Source organism: Eriocheir sinensis, chromosome 4 (assembly GCF_024679095.1).
Source record: "Eriocheir sinensis breed Jianghai 21 chromosome 4, ASM2467909v1, whole genome shotgun sequence".
NCBI classification, from domain to species: domain Eukaryota; kingdom Metazoa; phylum Arthropoda; class Malacostraca; order Decapoda; family Varunidae; genus Eriocheir; species Eriocheir sinensis.
In genome coordinates, this window is record NC_066512.1 from 15,247,439 (window position 1) to 15,262,808 (window position 15,370).

Here is a 15,370-nt window from a genome sequence, read left to right on the forward strand (position 1 = left end):
AGAGAGAATTATCTCGGATTGCCAGTTTCGATTCAGGAGAGGGAGATCGTGTGTCACCAACTTATGTTATTACTCAAGGGTGACAGATTTAATACAAGAGAGAGAAGGCTAGGGGGATGGAGTGTACCTGGATTTGAAAAAGGCATTCGACAAAGTACCGCACAGAAGACTAATTTGGAAAATTAAAAATAGGGGTGGAGTGGGTGATGAACTGATTAAGTGGTTGGAGGACTTCCTAACTAACATGGAAATGAGTACAATAATCAAGGACAAGGTCTCCAACTAGTGCTCAGTGAGGAGTGGGGTCCCACAAGGTTCGGTGCTGGCGCCAATAATGTTTGTTGTTTATATAAATGATATGGTGGACGGAGTGACCAGCTATGTGAGTTTGTTTGCAGATGATGCAAAGCTATTGAGACGAGTCAATGATGTGAAAGACTGTGAGGCATTGCAGAGGGACCTGGACAAAATATGGGAGTGGAGTGGTACAGGGCAGATGGAATTCAACCTTGGGAAATGTAAAAAAAACTAGAGTTTGGTAGAAGTGGAAGAAGATGTGAATATGATTATAAGATGGGAAGTGAGATAATATGCAGAGGAATGAAAGAAAAAAATTGGGAGTGACTATCTCAGAGAACACGTCACCGAACAAACACATCAACATGATAACGGGACAAACTATGAATTTGCTGAAGAACATAAGGACGGCATTTGTGTATTTGGGCGAAGAGATGATGAAAAAAAATAGTTACAATGACAAGGCCAAGGTTGGAGTATGCAGCAGTGGGCTGGTCTCCTCACGAAAAGAAGAACATAAGAAAGCTGGAAGGAGTACAGAGAGTGGCAACTAAGATAAGGATCGGACTTACGAGGAGAGACTCAATAGCATGGGGCTCACAACCCTGGAGAGAAAAGAGAAAGAGGAGACCTGATAGCGGTGTACAGGGTGGCGAGCGGGGTGGAGAATCTGGAGTGAGGACCTGTGTGTGTGGAGCGAGAGATAAACTAGAGGACATGGAAAGAAGTTGAGGGCGACCACGTGTAGGCGAGATGTGAAAAAGTTTAGCTTCCCAAACAGAAGAATTGAGCTGTGGAATGGACTGGAGGAGGAGGTGGTTTGTGCAAGAAACATTCATGATTTTAAGGAAAAGTTGGATAAGAGAGGATATGGAGACGGGACAACGCGAGCGTAGCTCTTTTCCCGTATGTCACAATTAGGTAAATACAACTAGGTAAATACACACACACACTACACCGCTCCGGTAGATCAGAGGTAAGGCTCTGCGCTGCCAGTCGCGCCATGGCATGCGGAAGTTTGAGCCCCGCTCAGGCAGGGATTTTTCCACTGGCAAGGAGCGGTTACTTGAGCAAATGGGGTTTGTTGTGTGTGGAGGTCCCAGCAGAACCCAGCTACTTGCTGGTGATGACGAGTCTAACTCGTGATCAAACCATGGGTGAATTACACACACACACACACACACACACACACACACACACACACACACACACACACACACACACACACACACACACACAGCCCCTTTCGGAAAGAATAAAAGACTAATACTGTTGTAGAAGTCGTAGTAATTTTTGTAGTAGTAGAATATACATAACGGCGCCTCCATGCACAAACTTTCATCCTTACTACTAACGTACAGTAACCAACCAAGAGCCCCATTAGAACCTCCCGATACTCAGGCTCTCACATAAAATTATATAAAGAAAGTATTTGTAGTATTTCCTCCAGAGCCTTCTGGCACCGAGCCAAAAATATATAACATTGTTACTTCTTCATCTTTCCCAACTCTCCTTAGTCCCGATTGCAGCACAATAATTATTGTCTCATGTCTCTAAAGCTGAAGTCTTCGCTCAATTTTCTTTCAAAATTCCACTCTGGACGATTCAGGGCATATTTCTCCTACTCTTCCCCCCTCTGACTCCACTATGCCTGTTATTAAAACTCTTCAGAATGATGTTTTCTACGCCCTCTCTGGCCTCGATCTTCAGAAGGCTTATGGACTTGATGACGTGCCTCCTATTGTCCTTAAAAACTGAGGTTTCCTACTAACACCCTGCCTGATCAAACTATTCCGTCTCTGCTTTTCAACATTGACCTTTCTCTCCTGCTGGAAGTTCGCCTACATACAGCTTGTGTCTAAGAGGGGTGACCGCTTTAATCCTTCACAGTATCGTCCTTTAGCTTAATTTCTTGTCTCTCTAAAGCCCCGTTCACACTGTGCAGACTCTGGCCCGCGACAACCCAGCGACTTTTGGATTTGAAAAGTCGGCTCCCACGCTCCAAGATGGGGGGAGTTTTATGGAGGGCGTCTTGGTGTCAGCTAGTGTGATTGCCGACGGTCGTCGCTTGTCTGGGACATTCGGCCAACTAGTTGCCAACATCTCGCAGACATGCTGGCAACTAATCTCAAGACGAGTCTCAACGGTCATTTTTTTTTTAAATGGCGCCATGTCTACGACAATCACGACTCTGCCGACCGATTGGCCGACAGTAGCAGACGGTCTTAACGGCAGTCTTGCAGACTGTCTGTGAACTGGTTGGCTGACCAGCTGGTCAACAGTTACCAAGGAGTTGGCCGACGGTCTTCGCGGCTGTCTTGGAGGCAGCCTTGCCGACAGTCACCGAATTCTACCCAGAAGTTTAAAAGGATATTTTGGCCGTAGACATCTTAATAGCACTCTTCATGGGTCCTGGGGTATATAGGCTATAATGAGCTGAGACTTTCCGTTGTGTCTAGGGCTGCCACCCGTTCCTCAAATACGGAATCGTTCTGTTTTCGAGAGTGAAATGTAGCGTTTCGTTTTGAACCCATACGGAACGCCATTTGTTCCGTATTTGGCTGTCTGAATGGTCAAACAGACAAAATTCAGTGTCTTAAAATTGTAGTGAGCGCATTTTTTGGTTAATCATAAAACCAGTCCGTAAAATTTCTCAAGGTTCGTCCTAAAATACGTGTAAAATACGCGACGTATCATCCCTCCCCCTTTCCTCCGACCTACACCAGCAGTGGGCAGCGGCTGTCAGTCATGGCAATCTCGAGAAATTTTAGGGTTGCCACCCATTCCTTAAAATATGGATCCATTCCGTATTGGAAGGTGAGATGTTGCATTCCACATTTTTCTGACCTCATGGGTGGCAACCCTAGTTATGTCACTCAACCCAAGAGAGAGACAGCAGGAGTGCGTGCGTGCTGTGCGGCTCCCAGATTTGTGCCAGTGAAACGTTGTAGCAGTCACCGCTCAAATTCCGTGTTCCTTCCCCTCAGTGACAAGAAAATGGGGTGCTGCAAAGAAAGACTTAAGATTCTGTGTTTTCATGTTTAATGTTCATCGTCGATCCTTTACTCCCTCTGTCTTGTAGCGTCTTCAATGTTTAACTTTCCTTGTCCTCGTTTATCTTCCACTGTCTGTCTTCGTCCTTCTATTGTCAAATTATACACATAGTTCCACATATACACCAACACTTAAATGTCACCCACACTTCACAACATTCACATAAACGCATACACAAACAAACACCTTTTCTTAGTGTCTTGTCTATGTCGATGACCTCTGTAAGTTTGTCCAAATAAAGTAACCCTGGCGGATATGACTTTCTCTATCCGTGAACCGATTAGCACTTAGAACACTCGCTACCACCAACAATTGGTGACCCTGCAGTGTTGCTATGGTTCAAGGTGGCTTATAGCCGGTGCCGTACCAAGGGCACTCTCTCCTAGAGTGGAGGACCTGGGCAGGGTAACTTGTCCATTCGTCCGCCCTCTCCTGGGGCAAAAATCCTCACCTCCATTCGGGGTTCGTGGGGCTGAGCACTCAGGTCGGGAGAAATATTACGCCGCAGGCGTAGTTGCCATCTTCAGGGTTCTCCCCTGGCCTCCCACAGGCGCCTTCTGCGCCTTCCCCAGGCACCCTCTGTGCCTCCCCCAGGCACCCTTTGTGCCCTCCTCCAGACGCCTTCTGCGTCTCCCACAGGCACCCTCTGTGCCTCCCCCAGGCACCCTCTGTGCGCCTCTTCCAGGCACCCTCTGCGCGCCTCTTCCAGGCACCCTCTGTGCGCCTCTTCCAGGCACCCTTTGTGCGCCTCCTCCAGGCATCTTCAGCGCCCTTCAGGCATCTTTTGTGCCCCATGGTGCTTCTCCCGGCGCTCACCCACCCACCCCCACCCCTCCTCCTCTCTGCTTTTCCGCTGGTCCGGCGACTGAGACACGCACACCGTGTGACACACTACACAGACTCAGTGAACACTCAAACACAGTGCTACACATTACTGAGACACAGTGCCACACACTCAGTGTACACGCCACACACAGACTCGGTGTACACGCCATACAGACTCAGTGTATACGCCACCACACACCACACAAACTAAGAGAGACACGCAAACACAGTGTGACACCCCACTGGGATTACTAGCTGCCCGCTGGATTAACCACCGCCTCCTGGATCTACCACCGCCCACTTGGATTACCTTACTCTCCTGTGGATCCTCATATATAGTGCAGTGTGTCCAGCAACAGTTCAGTGCACCACGTCCCCAGCAACAGTTAGTGTCAGTATTACATACTAAGCGAACCGTGATGTGTTACAGTGCCTTTTTTGAACACTGGTTCACTCCCCGAGCCACAGAGGCCCCTGGCACGTGCCAGCGCCTATAGTACACGCAGTTCGTTCTACTCTCACGGAATGCCACGGCTCCTGGCGTATGCTAGCGCCTCTCACTCCTCAACCGGCTGTGGCCCCTGGCACGCTGGCATCTAGCGCCTTACCACGCGGTCGTTTGACGCCCTTACGGACTGCCGAGGCCCCTGGCACGCTGGCAGGCAGTTTGCGCCTTTAACACACGCAGTCGTTCTACTCTCACCGACTGCCGAGGCGCCTGACACGCTGGCAGCTAGCGCCTTCACACGCAGTTCCCTCGATGCACTCTGACTGCCGTGGCCCCCGGCGCGTTTACGCCAGTGCTTGTTGCCCATCTCCACGCCACTCGACTTCACCATACCTGACGACGACATGCAACTCTTCCTCTACTACGGCGGTGTCCTTCAGAGCACCACTCTTCTGCTCAGGACCCGTCTACGTGGTTCGCGATTCGGGAATGCGGATTCAAGCCTTCCAGGATCTATTAAACAGCCAACCACTCAACTCACCCCAGCTCAACTCACGCAGTCCACCTCACGCAGCCCACCTCACGCAGCCCACCTCACGCAGCTCAACTTACGCTGCTCAACTCCTCGCTGCTCAACCCCTCGCTGCTCAACCCCTCGCTGCTCAACACTTCAGCTCGACTTACCGTAGCTGTCCTCACTGCGCTACTCATCTCAGCTCGACTCACCGTAGCTGTCCCCTACGCGCTACTCACTTCAGCTCGACTCACCGTAGCTGTTGTCACCACATTACTCACTTCAGCTCGACTCGCCGTAGCTGTTGTTACCGCATTACTCACTCCAGCTCGACTCACCGTAGCTGTTGCCACTGCACTACTCACTCCAGCTCGACTTACTATAGCTGTTGTCACTGCACTACTCGCCCCAGCTCGACTCACCGTAGCTGAACTACTCAGCGCAACTTACCGCGCACCTCAACACAACTCTACTCAGCGCAACTTATCCCACAACTCTACTCAGCGCAACGTATCACCGTCTGCCACAGCGCCCCAGCACCAGGGAAGATTTCGTTCCTCCTTCCTCGTCACTGGGGGGGGGGGGGGAGTAATCTGTAGCAGTCACCGCTCAAATTCCGTGTTCCTTCCCCACAGTGACAAGAAAATGGGGTGCTGCAAAGAAAGACTTAAGATTCTGTGTTCTCATGTTTAATGTTCATCGTCGATCCTTTACACCCTCTGTCTTGTAGCGTCTTCAATGTTTAACTTTCCTTGTCCTCGTTTATCTTCCACTGTCTGTCTTCGTCCTTCTATTGTCAAATTATACACATAGTTCCACATATACACCAACACTTAAATGTCACCCACACTTCACAACATTCACATAAACGCATACACAAACAGACACCTTTTCTTAGTGTCTTGTCTATGTCGATGACCTCTGTAAGTTTGTCCAAATAAAGTAACCCTGGCGGATATGACTTTCTCTATCCGTGAACCGATTAGCACTTAGAACACTCGCTACCACCAACAACGTAACCATGCCCAGACGTTGTTGTTGTGATTGTGATTGCAAAATGAAAATATAAATCTCCCGATGGCGGCAGTGTAGGCCAATATTTCTGAGCCGGCAGTCGTCGCGAACGTCCTTCATTAGACGAAGACTGTCGTCACTACAGTCCCATATTATTCTTAATTCGGTAAAAAAATTGAAAAATGGACCTGACAGTCTTAACGACTGTCTCAGGACAAGCCAAGACTGTTGGGGACAGTCTTGACGACTGTCCCCGTCCTCCCTCCGACCTCAACAGGAAATGACCGTTGGTCCAGAACCTTGCCCACTCTTGTCGTTGGAGTTTAGCATAGGATACTTTTTCGCGCTCACCCTCACGTCCCCACACTCCCCTCCCGACGTCCTCTCAGCATTCGGCGACCGTTTCTAGACCTCTTTCAAGACATGCCCGACTCTTTCATATCAACACCCAAAACCTCGTGCACCCTAGAGCCGTGGGTAGTCGTGGCCCAGAGTCGGCACAGTGTGAACGGGGTTTAAAAAGGCCCCTTTACACTGTGCCGACTCTGGGCTACGACAGGCCATGACTCACGAGTGTAAAGGTGGTAAGGAAACCCAGGCTGGATCAGGAACACTTTGTATTCTCTAACGTTTCGACCGCAAGGTCTTCCTCAGAGAGTGACAGACAATTCTTCTTCTCCTTATGGGATTTACCCCCTAAATAGGGGGAACGGGCCTTTGTCTTACGACGGCCCGTCGCAGGGGGGAACCCGCCGCTGGCGTGCGACGGGTGTAGGGACGCCTCCGCCGCCGCCACAACCACGGGTAATAGCCGGCGAGCAGCGACGGAGGCACGGGCTCTCTGGTCAGGCGCCCAGCAGACACCCGTAGCGGTACTCGTGCGAGCAGCCGACTGGTCGACTTGACCGCGGAGGGGTGGCCCTAAGCAAGGATGACCCCACGGAACCACCTCGCCTCCGTAGAAGAGCCACCCGGTTGCTAGCCCGAGGAGTGCTGGCGTTCCACTGACAGACAATTAGTTAGTTAATGGTTTATGGCACATAAATTGCATACATTACATGATAAAAAGAAAAAAAAAAAGAAACATATACAATATCATATGCAAAGCGGGCACCAGCCCGCCGGTGAGGGAATCAGAGTGTCGGTGTGGGCGCTGTGCTGCTCACAGACTTCTTCCTGTGGTGGTGAGTGTGTTGCGGGCAGGTCAGGTCAGCGGGGCGGGGGTGCCGCCCTGAGCACCCGCAGCATCACCTCCCAGACACTTTTTTTTTTTTCAAGGATTTACCCCCTAGGAAGGGGGAACGGGCCTTTGTCTGTGCGACGGCCCGTCGCAGGGGGGAACCCGCCGCTGGCGTGCGGCGGGTGTGGGGAAGCCTCCGCCGCCGCCACAGCCACGAGTAAGAGCCGGCGTGCAGCGACGGAGGCACGGACTCTCTGGGCAGGCGCCCAGCAGACACCCGCAACTGACACGTGCGAGCAGCCGACTGGTCGACTTGACCACGGAGGGGTGGCCCTAAGCGAGGATGACCCCACGGGTCCACCTCGCCTCCGTAGAAGGGCCACCCGGCTGCTCGTCCGAGGAGTGCTGGCGTTCCACTGCCCCAGACACTTCTTTCTTTCTTGGGATTTACCCCCTGAGAAGGGGGAACGGGCCTTTGTCTATGCGAAGGCCCGTCGCAGACACTTGTTGTTGTTGTTGTTGTTTAAGATTTATCCCCCACAGGGGGAAACAGGCCTTTGTCTCGAGAGACGGCCTGTAGCTGGAAGCGGTGAACAGACGGTTCTCTATCGGGGCGGGGCACACTCCTCCACGAGGCGCAGCAGCTGGGCGTCACTCAGGTACCCGATAAGGCTAGGGGCAGGCAACCCCTCCGGGTTGGGAAGGAATTGCTGAGTGCCCTCACACTCGAGGAGGTAGTGGAGGAGTGGTTGGAGAACCTCCTCCCCACAGTGCAAGCATTCGACTGGGAATGGATCTTCAGGATCCAGTGTAGAGACACACTTATATCCAAGACGCAGGCGGCGGAGGCTGGTTTCCGTCCGTCGTGGGAGGGGCATCGGTATTTCTCGTTGACCGAAGTCAGTGGCTGCGGAATACCAATGCGCTGAAGGCGAACCCGCAGCCACTGCCTCCTCCAGCTCCCTCCTTCTCTCGGCTGAGGCGTGCATAGCTGCGCCCCGTTTGACTTGGGAGCCGCTGGGTGATAGCCTGTGCCTAACCACAGGGAGCAGTGTGGCCTCCGCAGCAGCCCGGTCCGCAGCCTCGTTCCCTGGAACTCCGGCATGGCTGGGCACCCAGTTGAAGTGAATTACCCGCCCCTCCCTCTGCATTCCTTGCATCCGGGCGTGGATGCTGGTAAGGAGGGAGATGTTGTCGGTAGCGGGTTCGGCTAGGAGGGACTGGATGGCCGGCACCGAGTCGCAGTGGAGGACGACAGCCCCCACGCCCTCCTCCTCAGCGTGTTTCAGGGCCCAGCTGATGGCAACAAGCTCCGCCTGTGTCGATGATGAGAACGCAGACACTTCCTTCCTTCCTTTAAGATTAACCCCCATAAAAAGTGGGACAGGGCCTTGGCCAAATGGCGGCCCTGTAAGGGGTGGGCGAGCAATGCAAGCTCGTTGCGGGTCTAGGGACGCCTCCGCCGCCGCCACAGCCACGGGTAACAGCCGGCGAGCAGCGACGGAGGCACGGGCCCTCCGGGCAGGCGCCCAGGGAGCAGCCCGTAGCGGTGCACGAGCGAGCAGCCCAGCAGTCGACTATAACCGCAGAGGGGTGACCCAAAGCGAGGATGACCAAGCGAGCCACCTCGCCTCTGCAGAAGGGCCACCCGACTGCTCGCCCGAGGAGTGCTGGCGGTCCACTGACAGGTAGGGGTGGGCAGGTACCGGTACCAGTACCGGTACTAACGGTACCAGCTAAACGGTACGGTACCGGTACCAGATTGCTCGGTACCGGTACCAGTTGCTCGGATTTATTTATTGGATTTATTGATAATTCTTCATGTCCGATTTTTTTTTTAGGTTGCTAATAAATATTGTTACTGTTATTAGACTATGATCGAGTACATCCATAATAACTATACTTGCTATTTTCTTATCGAAAAAATAAATATTCACTTCATTCAGAGAGAGAGAGAGAGAGAGAGAGAGAGATCACCACTTAGTAAGTGGATATCTCGGTGATATGGGTAGTGGGTACTCGATCATAGTCTAATAACAATAACAATATATATTAGCGTTTTCTAAAGACTCGTGGGACTCACTAACTTTTAACCCAAGACTTCGTTTTCTTTTTACGTGCCACTGTTAAATTCGTATGACTCGTTAACTTTTAGAGAGAGAGAGAGAGAGAGAGAGAGAGAGAGAGAGAGAGAGAGAGAGAGAGAGAGAGAGAGAGAGATCATATTTATCCAATAAAGCATTTACGAAAAAGTTTGAATCCTTGGAGAGTTTCTGGCTATAAAGAATTGCATGATGAATTATATAAGATGATTAAATATTCGAGGTGTAGCAGAGAGAGAGAGAGAGAGAGAGAGAGAGAGAGGAGAGAGAGAGAGATCACCACTTAGTGAGTGGATATCTCAGTGATATGAGGTACTCGATCATAGTCTAATAACAATAACATTTATTAGCAACCTAAAGAAAAAATCGGACATGAAAAATTATCCAGTAACTCCAATAAATAAATAAAATAATGGAAACGGGAGCTGTGATGGAAACGGAAAGCAGGACAAAATGGTGAACTTGGGGAGACGGTCAGCGGGCAGTGACTCAGCGTCTACACACAGGGCTCATACCACATGGAGGCGGGCGAGCACCGAGCGTCACTAAGATCCTAACGGCAATGCGCAGTGCCGAGTGATCATTAAGCTTCCCGGAACCCAAGTGATCATGATGCTTCGCGGTACCAGTACCGATATCAGTTATCGATACCGGCGAGTGATCATTAAGCTTCCCTGAACCCAAGTTATCATGATGGTTCGCGGTACCAGTACCGATAGCAGTTATCGATACCAGGGACCGGTACCTGGTATCGATAGCTGCTATCGGTACTGGTACCGCGAAGCATCATGATCACTTCGCGGTACCGGTACCGATAGCAGTTATCGATACCGGTACCGGTACTGGTATCGATAACTGATATCGGTACTGGTACCGCGAAGCATCATGATCACTTGGTTTCCGGGAAGCTTAATGATCACTCGGTGCTCGCCCGCCTCCATGCGGTATGAGCCCTGTGTGTAGACGCTGAGTCACTGCCCGCTGACCGTCTCCCCAAGTTCCCACCATTTTGTCCTGCTTTCCGTTTCCATCACAGCTCCCATTTCCATTATTTGATTTATTTATTGGAGTTACTGGATAATTCTTCATGTCCGATTCTTTTTCTTTTTTAGGTTGCTAATAAATATTTTTATTGTTATTAGACTATGATCGAGTACACCCATAATAACTATACATGCTATTTTTTTTTCGAAAAAATAAATATTCACTTCATTCAGAGAGAGAGAGAGAGAGAGAGAGAGAGAGAGAGAGAGAGAGAGAGAGAGAGAGAGAGAGAACTTACATAGATTTACATAGAAAATTAGACCACACAGACCCCATGGTACATACTAGGTGGTCTGTCCTTAAACCTAAGTGATTTTACATTAATCAGAAGGCTCCTAAACGTTGCATTTCTACTCTAGATGATATTAAGTTGAAGGAAGAGAGAGGGTTTTCTTTACAGGAAATTTGTTTGGGAATTTCATCAGAAGTCATTAAGAAAAAAAAACTCCTTTGGGTACCGGTACCGGTACCGGTACTAACGGTACTTGAGTTTTCGGTACCGGTACTACCGGTACTCAAATTAACGGTACTTGCCCATCCCTACTGACAGGACAGGCTGTATATATACCCCCTTGAGGCGACTCATCTCGCTGGACGTCTGGCAGGCGCGCGCGCTGATTGGTCCATGAGGATGAGGCTGGCGGAAGAGCGGGAGAGGCTTACGAATCCTCCTCTGTGATTGGTGGTTTCCCTCGTCGCTATGTATGCAGCCTCGACTAGCTTCCTCTTCCTCTTTTCAAATCCCTTATGTAAAACCGTTGCTCTTTCCCAACTTGGCAAGTGTCCGTGTTTATCCCTATGCAGAACGAGAGAGTTTGTGGTTCGGTGGAAACGCATGTCGCTTTTGTGCTCCCTTATTCTTCTGACCAATCCTCGAGCAGTCTCACTGTAGTAATGAGCCGTGCAGTCGCCGCATGGAATTGAGTATATTGCACTTAACTGATTCGCGTCCCTGTTAGCCTTTCCTCTCACCATTTCTTGCAGCTATTGTCCTGATGCGTATGCTACGCGCACGCCTGCGTCAGCCAACATCTTTGTTATTGCTTCCGCTCCTTTTGCGTACGGAACAACTAAGTATTCCCCACTTGTTTCTTCTTTTTCTTCACTTTTTCTTTCATATATCATTTTAGCCTTGTATTTTAGTTTCTTTATAACACCCAAGGGATACAGAAGTTTACGGAATGTCTCTGTTACGTAGATTATCTCGTCATCAAGGAACTCGTTATCACAGATTCTAAGCGCCCTTAGGAAGAAACCGATTACCACTCCTGTTTTTTATTTTTTCGCTGTGTGCAGATAGGTAGTGAATAAAATCGCCTTTGTTAGTGGGCTTCCTATGTACTGAGAACTTTGCACTGCTATGATTTCGGTGTATCACTGTGTCGAGAAACGGTATTTTATTGGCCACTTCTAGTTCTACTGTGAATAATATTGTATGATCGTGTTTACTCCGTTTAGTCTTCTTAGCTTGTTTTCAACATTTACACTTTTTGGTATCACCACTAGAACATCGTCCACATAACGGAACCACTTAGAATTTCTTCCCATGATGCGCACAAAGTCGTCTTTCTCTAACATTTCCATAAAAAGGGAAGCCATCACTGCACTGAGGGCACTGATCCAGCCTGAGTTTCCTTACCACATTTATACTCATTTGTCGTACCTCTACACAACATGACTCATGGGTACACGAGGTTTTGGGTGTTGATGTGAAAGGGTAGTGCATGGCCTGAAATAGGTTTAGAAATGGTCACTGGATGCTGAGCGGACGTCGGAAGGGGAGCGTGGGGTCCTGAGGGTTAGCGCGAAAAAGTATTCCATGCTAAACTCCCACGACAAGAGTCGCCAGGGGTCTGGACCAACGGTCATTTCTGGTTGAGCTTTGAAGGAGGTCGGGGACAGTCGGCAAAACTGTTTTGCTTGTCCTGACACAGTTGCGAAGATTGTCGGGATCATTTTTTAAATTTTGACATTCCTGTCGACACAGTCGTCTATGCCGACTACTTAATTAAGAATAATGATGGACTGTCATGACGACAGTCCTCGTTTAATGAAGGACGTTCGTGACGACTGTCGGCTCAGAAATATTGGCTAACACGTTGTCGGGATGTTGGCGGGATACTGACTGCCGACAAGTTAGCAGCATGTCCCAAGACTAAATATTTTTAGACGGCGACCGTCCGCCAACCACTTGGCAGAGTGTCGGCCAACTAATTTTTATCGCTGGATGTGGAGTCCTCTTGTTCCATTTCGGCCATTAATTTATCAAAATGCCATACTGCGTCCTGTAGAGCAGTAGACCCTGCGTCCCTGTAGACCAGGGACGATCCCACATGCCTCGTTGCAGCCTTTTCTTTCTGCGGGCCTCAGCTACCTTCAATGCGTCCATCAGCAGCTTTATATTTTCATTTTACAATCGCAAGCACAACAACAATTTTTGGGCGTGGTTACGTTTTACTGGCACACATTTGAGAGCCATCACAGCTCTCACGCACTTCTGCTGCCTCTCTATGGGGTTGAATGATACAATGGATAGTCGTGACCTATTTTACATGCCCCTGGACCCATGAAAAGGAGAGTTTGGGGCAGATGTCTTCGGCCAAAATATCCTTTTTAAATTCTGGGTAAAATTCGACGACAATTGGCAAGACTACCGCCAAGACAGTCGGAAAACCACTGGGAAGACCGTCGGCCAACTGGTCGGCCAACCAGTTCACAGACAGTCTTGCCGAAAGTCGGCGAGCGTTTGCAATACAGTCGTCATGACCGCTTGCGACTGTCGGCCAATCGGTCGGAAGAGTCTTGGTTGTCGTAGACATGGCGCCATTTCAAAAAATGATCGTTGAGACTCGTCTTGAGACAAATTGCCAGCATGTTGCCAACATGCTATAGTAACTAGTTGGCCGAATATCCCAGATATGCGACGACCGTCAGCAATCATACTAGCCGACACCGAGACACACAAAAAATCTCCCCATTCTTGGAGCGTTGGAGCCGGCTTGTCAAATCCAAAAGTCGCTGGGTTGTCGTGGCTCAGAGTCGGCACAGAGTGGAGGGGAACTAAGGCTTTTGAAACAATCCTTAACAGGGAAGTTCTTAAGCATCTATCAGCTTCTGACCTCCCTGATAGCCAGTATGGGTTCCCCAAGGTATCGATATCGGTGAAACTCTTGCTGCTGCCTTAGACATCTCGAAAGCTTTTGACAGTCTCTCATTTCCCATCAGTTTTGTTTTCTAAAGTACCCTCTTACGGATTACATCACTCTCTCTGTACGTTTACCTCCAGTTACCTTTCCGACCGATCTATCTCTGCTGTGGTAGACGGTTACTGTACTTCTCCTGAACTTGTAAACAGTGATGGCCTACAGGGCTCCCACTCTCTTCCTGTTGCTCATTAATGATCCTGTTTCAAAAATGAACTGTCATATCCACTCGTGCTCCGTACTCGTACTCTGCACTACTCAGCGTCTGGTGATAGAAGACAGCCCAACAGGAATTTCAGAACTCTAGGCAGTGATTTGCGGACTTTTTATCTTTTTATTTGACCTTGAGCTGCTTCCTTTGCTGTAGAAGATAAACAAAAATAGTTCTAGTGGTAGTAACAGCTGCAACAAAAGCAGTACTGGTAGCATTGTACAAGGTAATACATTACTAAATAAAACGACAATATGCTTTTTGTTACAATTGTTATTTTCTTATTTAATATCAATCGAAGAGTCCCACATCGATCTAGCCAGAAGCTCCGAAGAACCTTTTTTTTTTTTTTTTCGTAGCGTGCACTACAGGTCTTGACTGTAGCCGAAGATAGCAAAGTCGTCTCTGTAAATATAGAGCAATTGGTCCATCAGCTCCTTTCTCACGTTCGCATAGTACTCCTGGTCAAAACGGCCGAGAACATGGCCGTTGCTGCGGTGCTTCACCGGGTAGTTGATCTCCTGGAAGCCCAACACCCCGCAGAACAAGTGTTCCATCTCCTCTTTGATCGTCTCCAACTTGAGAATGTAGTCGAACTTCATCCTGCAAGGGTCCCATGTCTCTGTGTAGGTCATCCAGTGTTGATCGGGCATGCCCATGTCATGACTCCAGACCACGTGACGCAGGAATTGGTTGAAAGTGAACGATGTGTTCCTGAATCGATGGTGAAGGTCGCTTATGTTGTAGGCATTTCTGAGTATCTTGGATAAACCCATGTGAGGACCATTAAATAACATGAGGAAGGCAGTCTTCATTTCTTTTTCACCGTATAACTGATCTTCCTCGTCTGATGGGATGGCCAAGAGAGGACCCGACGGGCTTACATAGTTGCTCATATATACCTGGTATGCTTTCCTGAGCCTCTTTAACGTTTCGTTGAACTCTTGAGTTCGATGTAGAAATCCCTCGGAGAAGAGTGCAGGCAGCCAGTATTTGTCGAAGCGTGTGTCCCAACTTTCGGAACTCTGTGTGACGTTTCGCCATTCATCGTCATACTCGAAGAGTGACTTGCCGTTTAGGAATTTGTCCCTGAAAACGAGAAAAATAAGTCGTGGAGTGTTCAAATTCAAACTGTCACGTCATGGACAGAATAATATGTCGCTACAGCAGTGCTTGTTTTTTATAATAATGAGACTCAAAACGGCACATAACATAAAAAGTATGGACCTATTTTCTATGGGAGAAATATCATTAGTTATGGTAAACTGTAATTAATGGAAGACAAAGTATTATTCCAAATTAGATCATTCAGTGGGTCACGTGTTACTCAAGTCGACCAGAAGTCTTTACTGAATGCCAACTGTAAGATAACAAAGTATGTGTACCCACATGCTGTCCTGAAGACCACCCATCAAACCGGACTCCAGAGGAAACCGTCCAAGTGAATCATGAACGAGTTCCGGGGGGCAGCATGAGCC

General features: G+C 49.2%; 1 protein-coding gene across 1 annotated transcript; it reads right to left on the minus strand.

The window, feature by feature from the left end:
- Nucleotides 1-14,155: 14,155 nt before the first annotated feature.
- Nucleotides 14,156-15,107, minus strand: LOC127007697 (carbohydrate sulfotransferase 12-like). Its single transcript, XM_050878934.1, has one exon. The coding sequence runs from the start codon at nt 14,786-14,788 to the stop codon at nt 14,258-14,260; it is 531 nt and encodes a 176-aa protein (XP_050734891.1). The 5' UTR covers nt 14,789-15,107; the 3' UTR covers nt 14,156-14,257.
- Nucleotides 15,108-15,370: the final 263 nt, after the last annotated feature.

Coding starts and splice junctions, on each gene's coding strand:
- LOC127007697 (XM_050878934.1), bottom strand. CDS start 14,788: ATGAGCAACTATGTAAGCCCGTCGGGTCCTCTCTTGGCCATCCCATCA.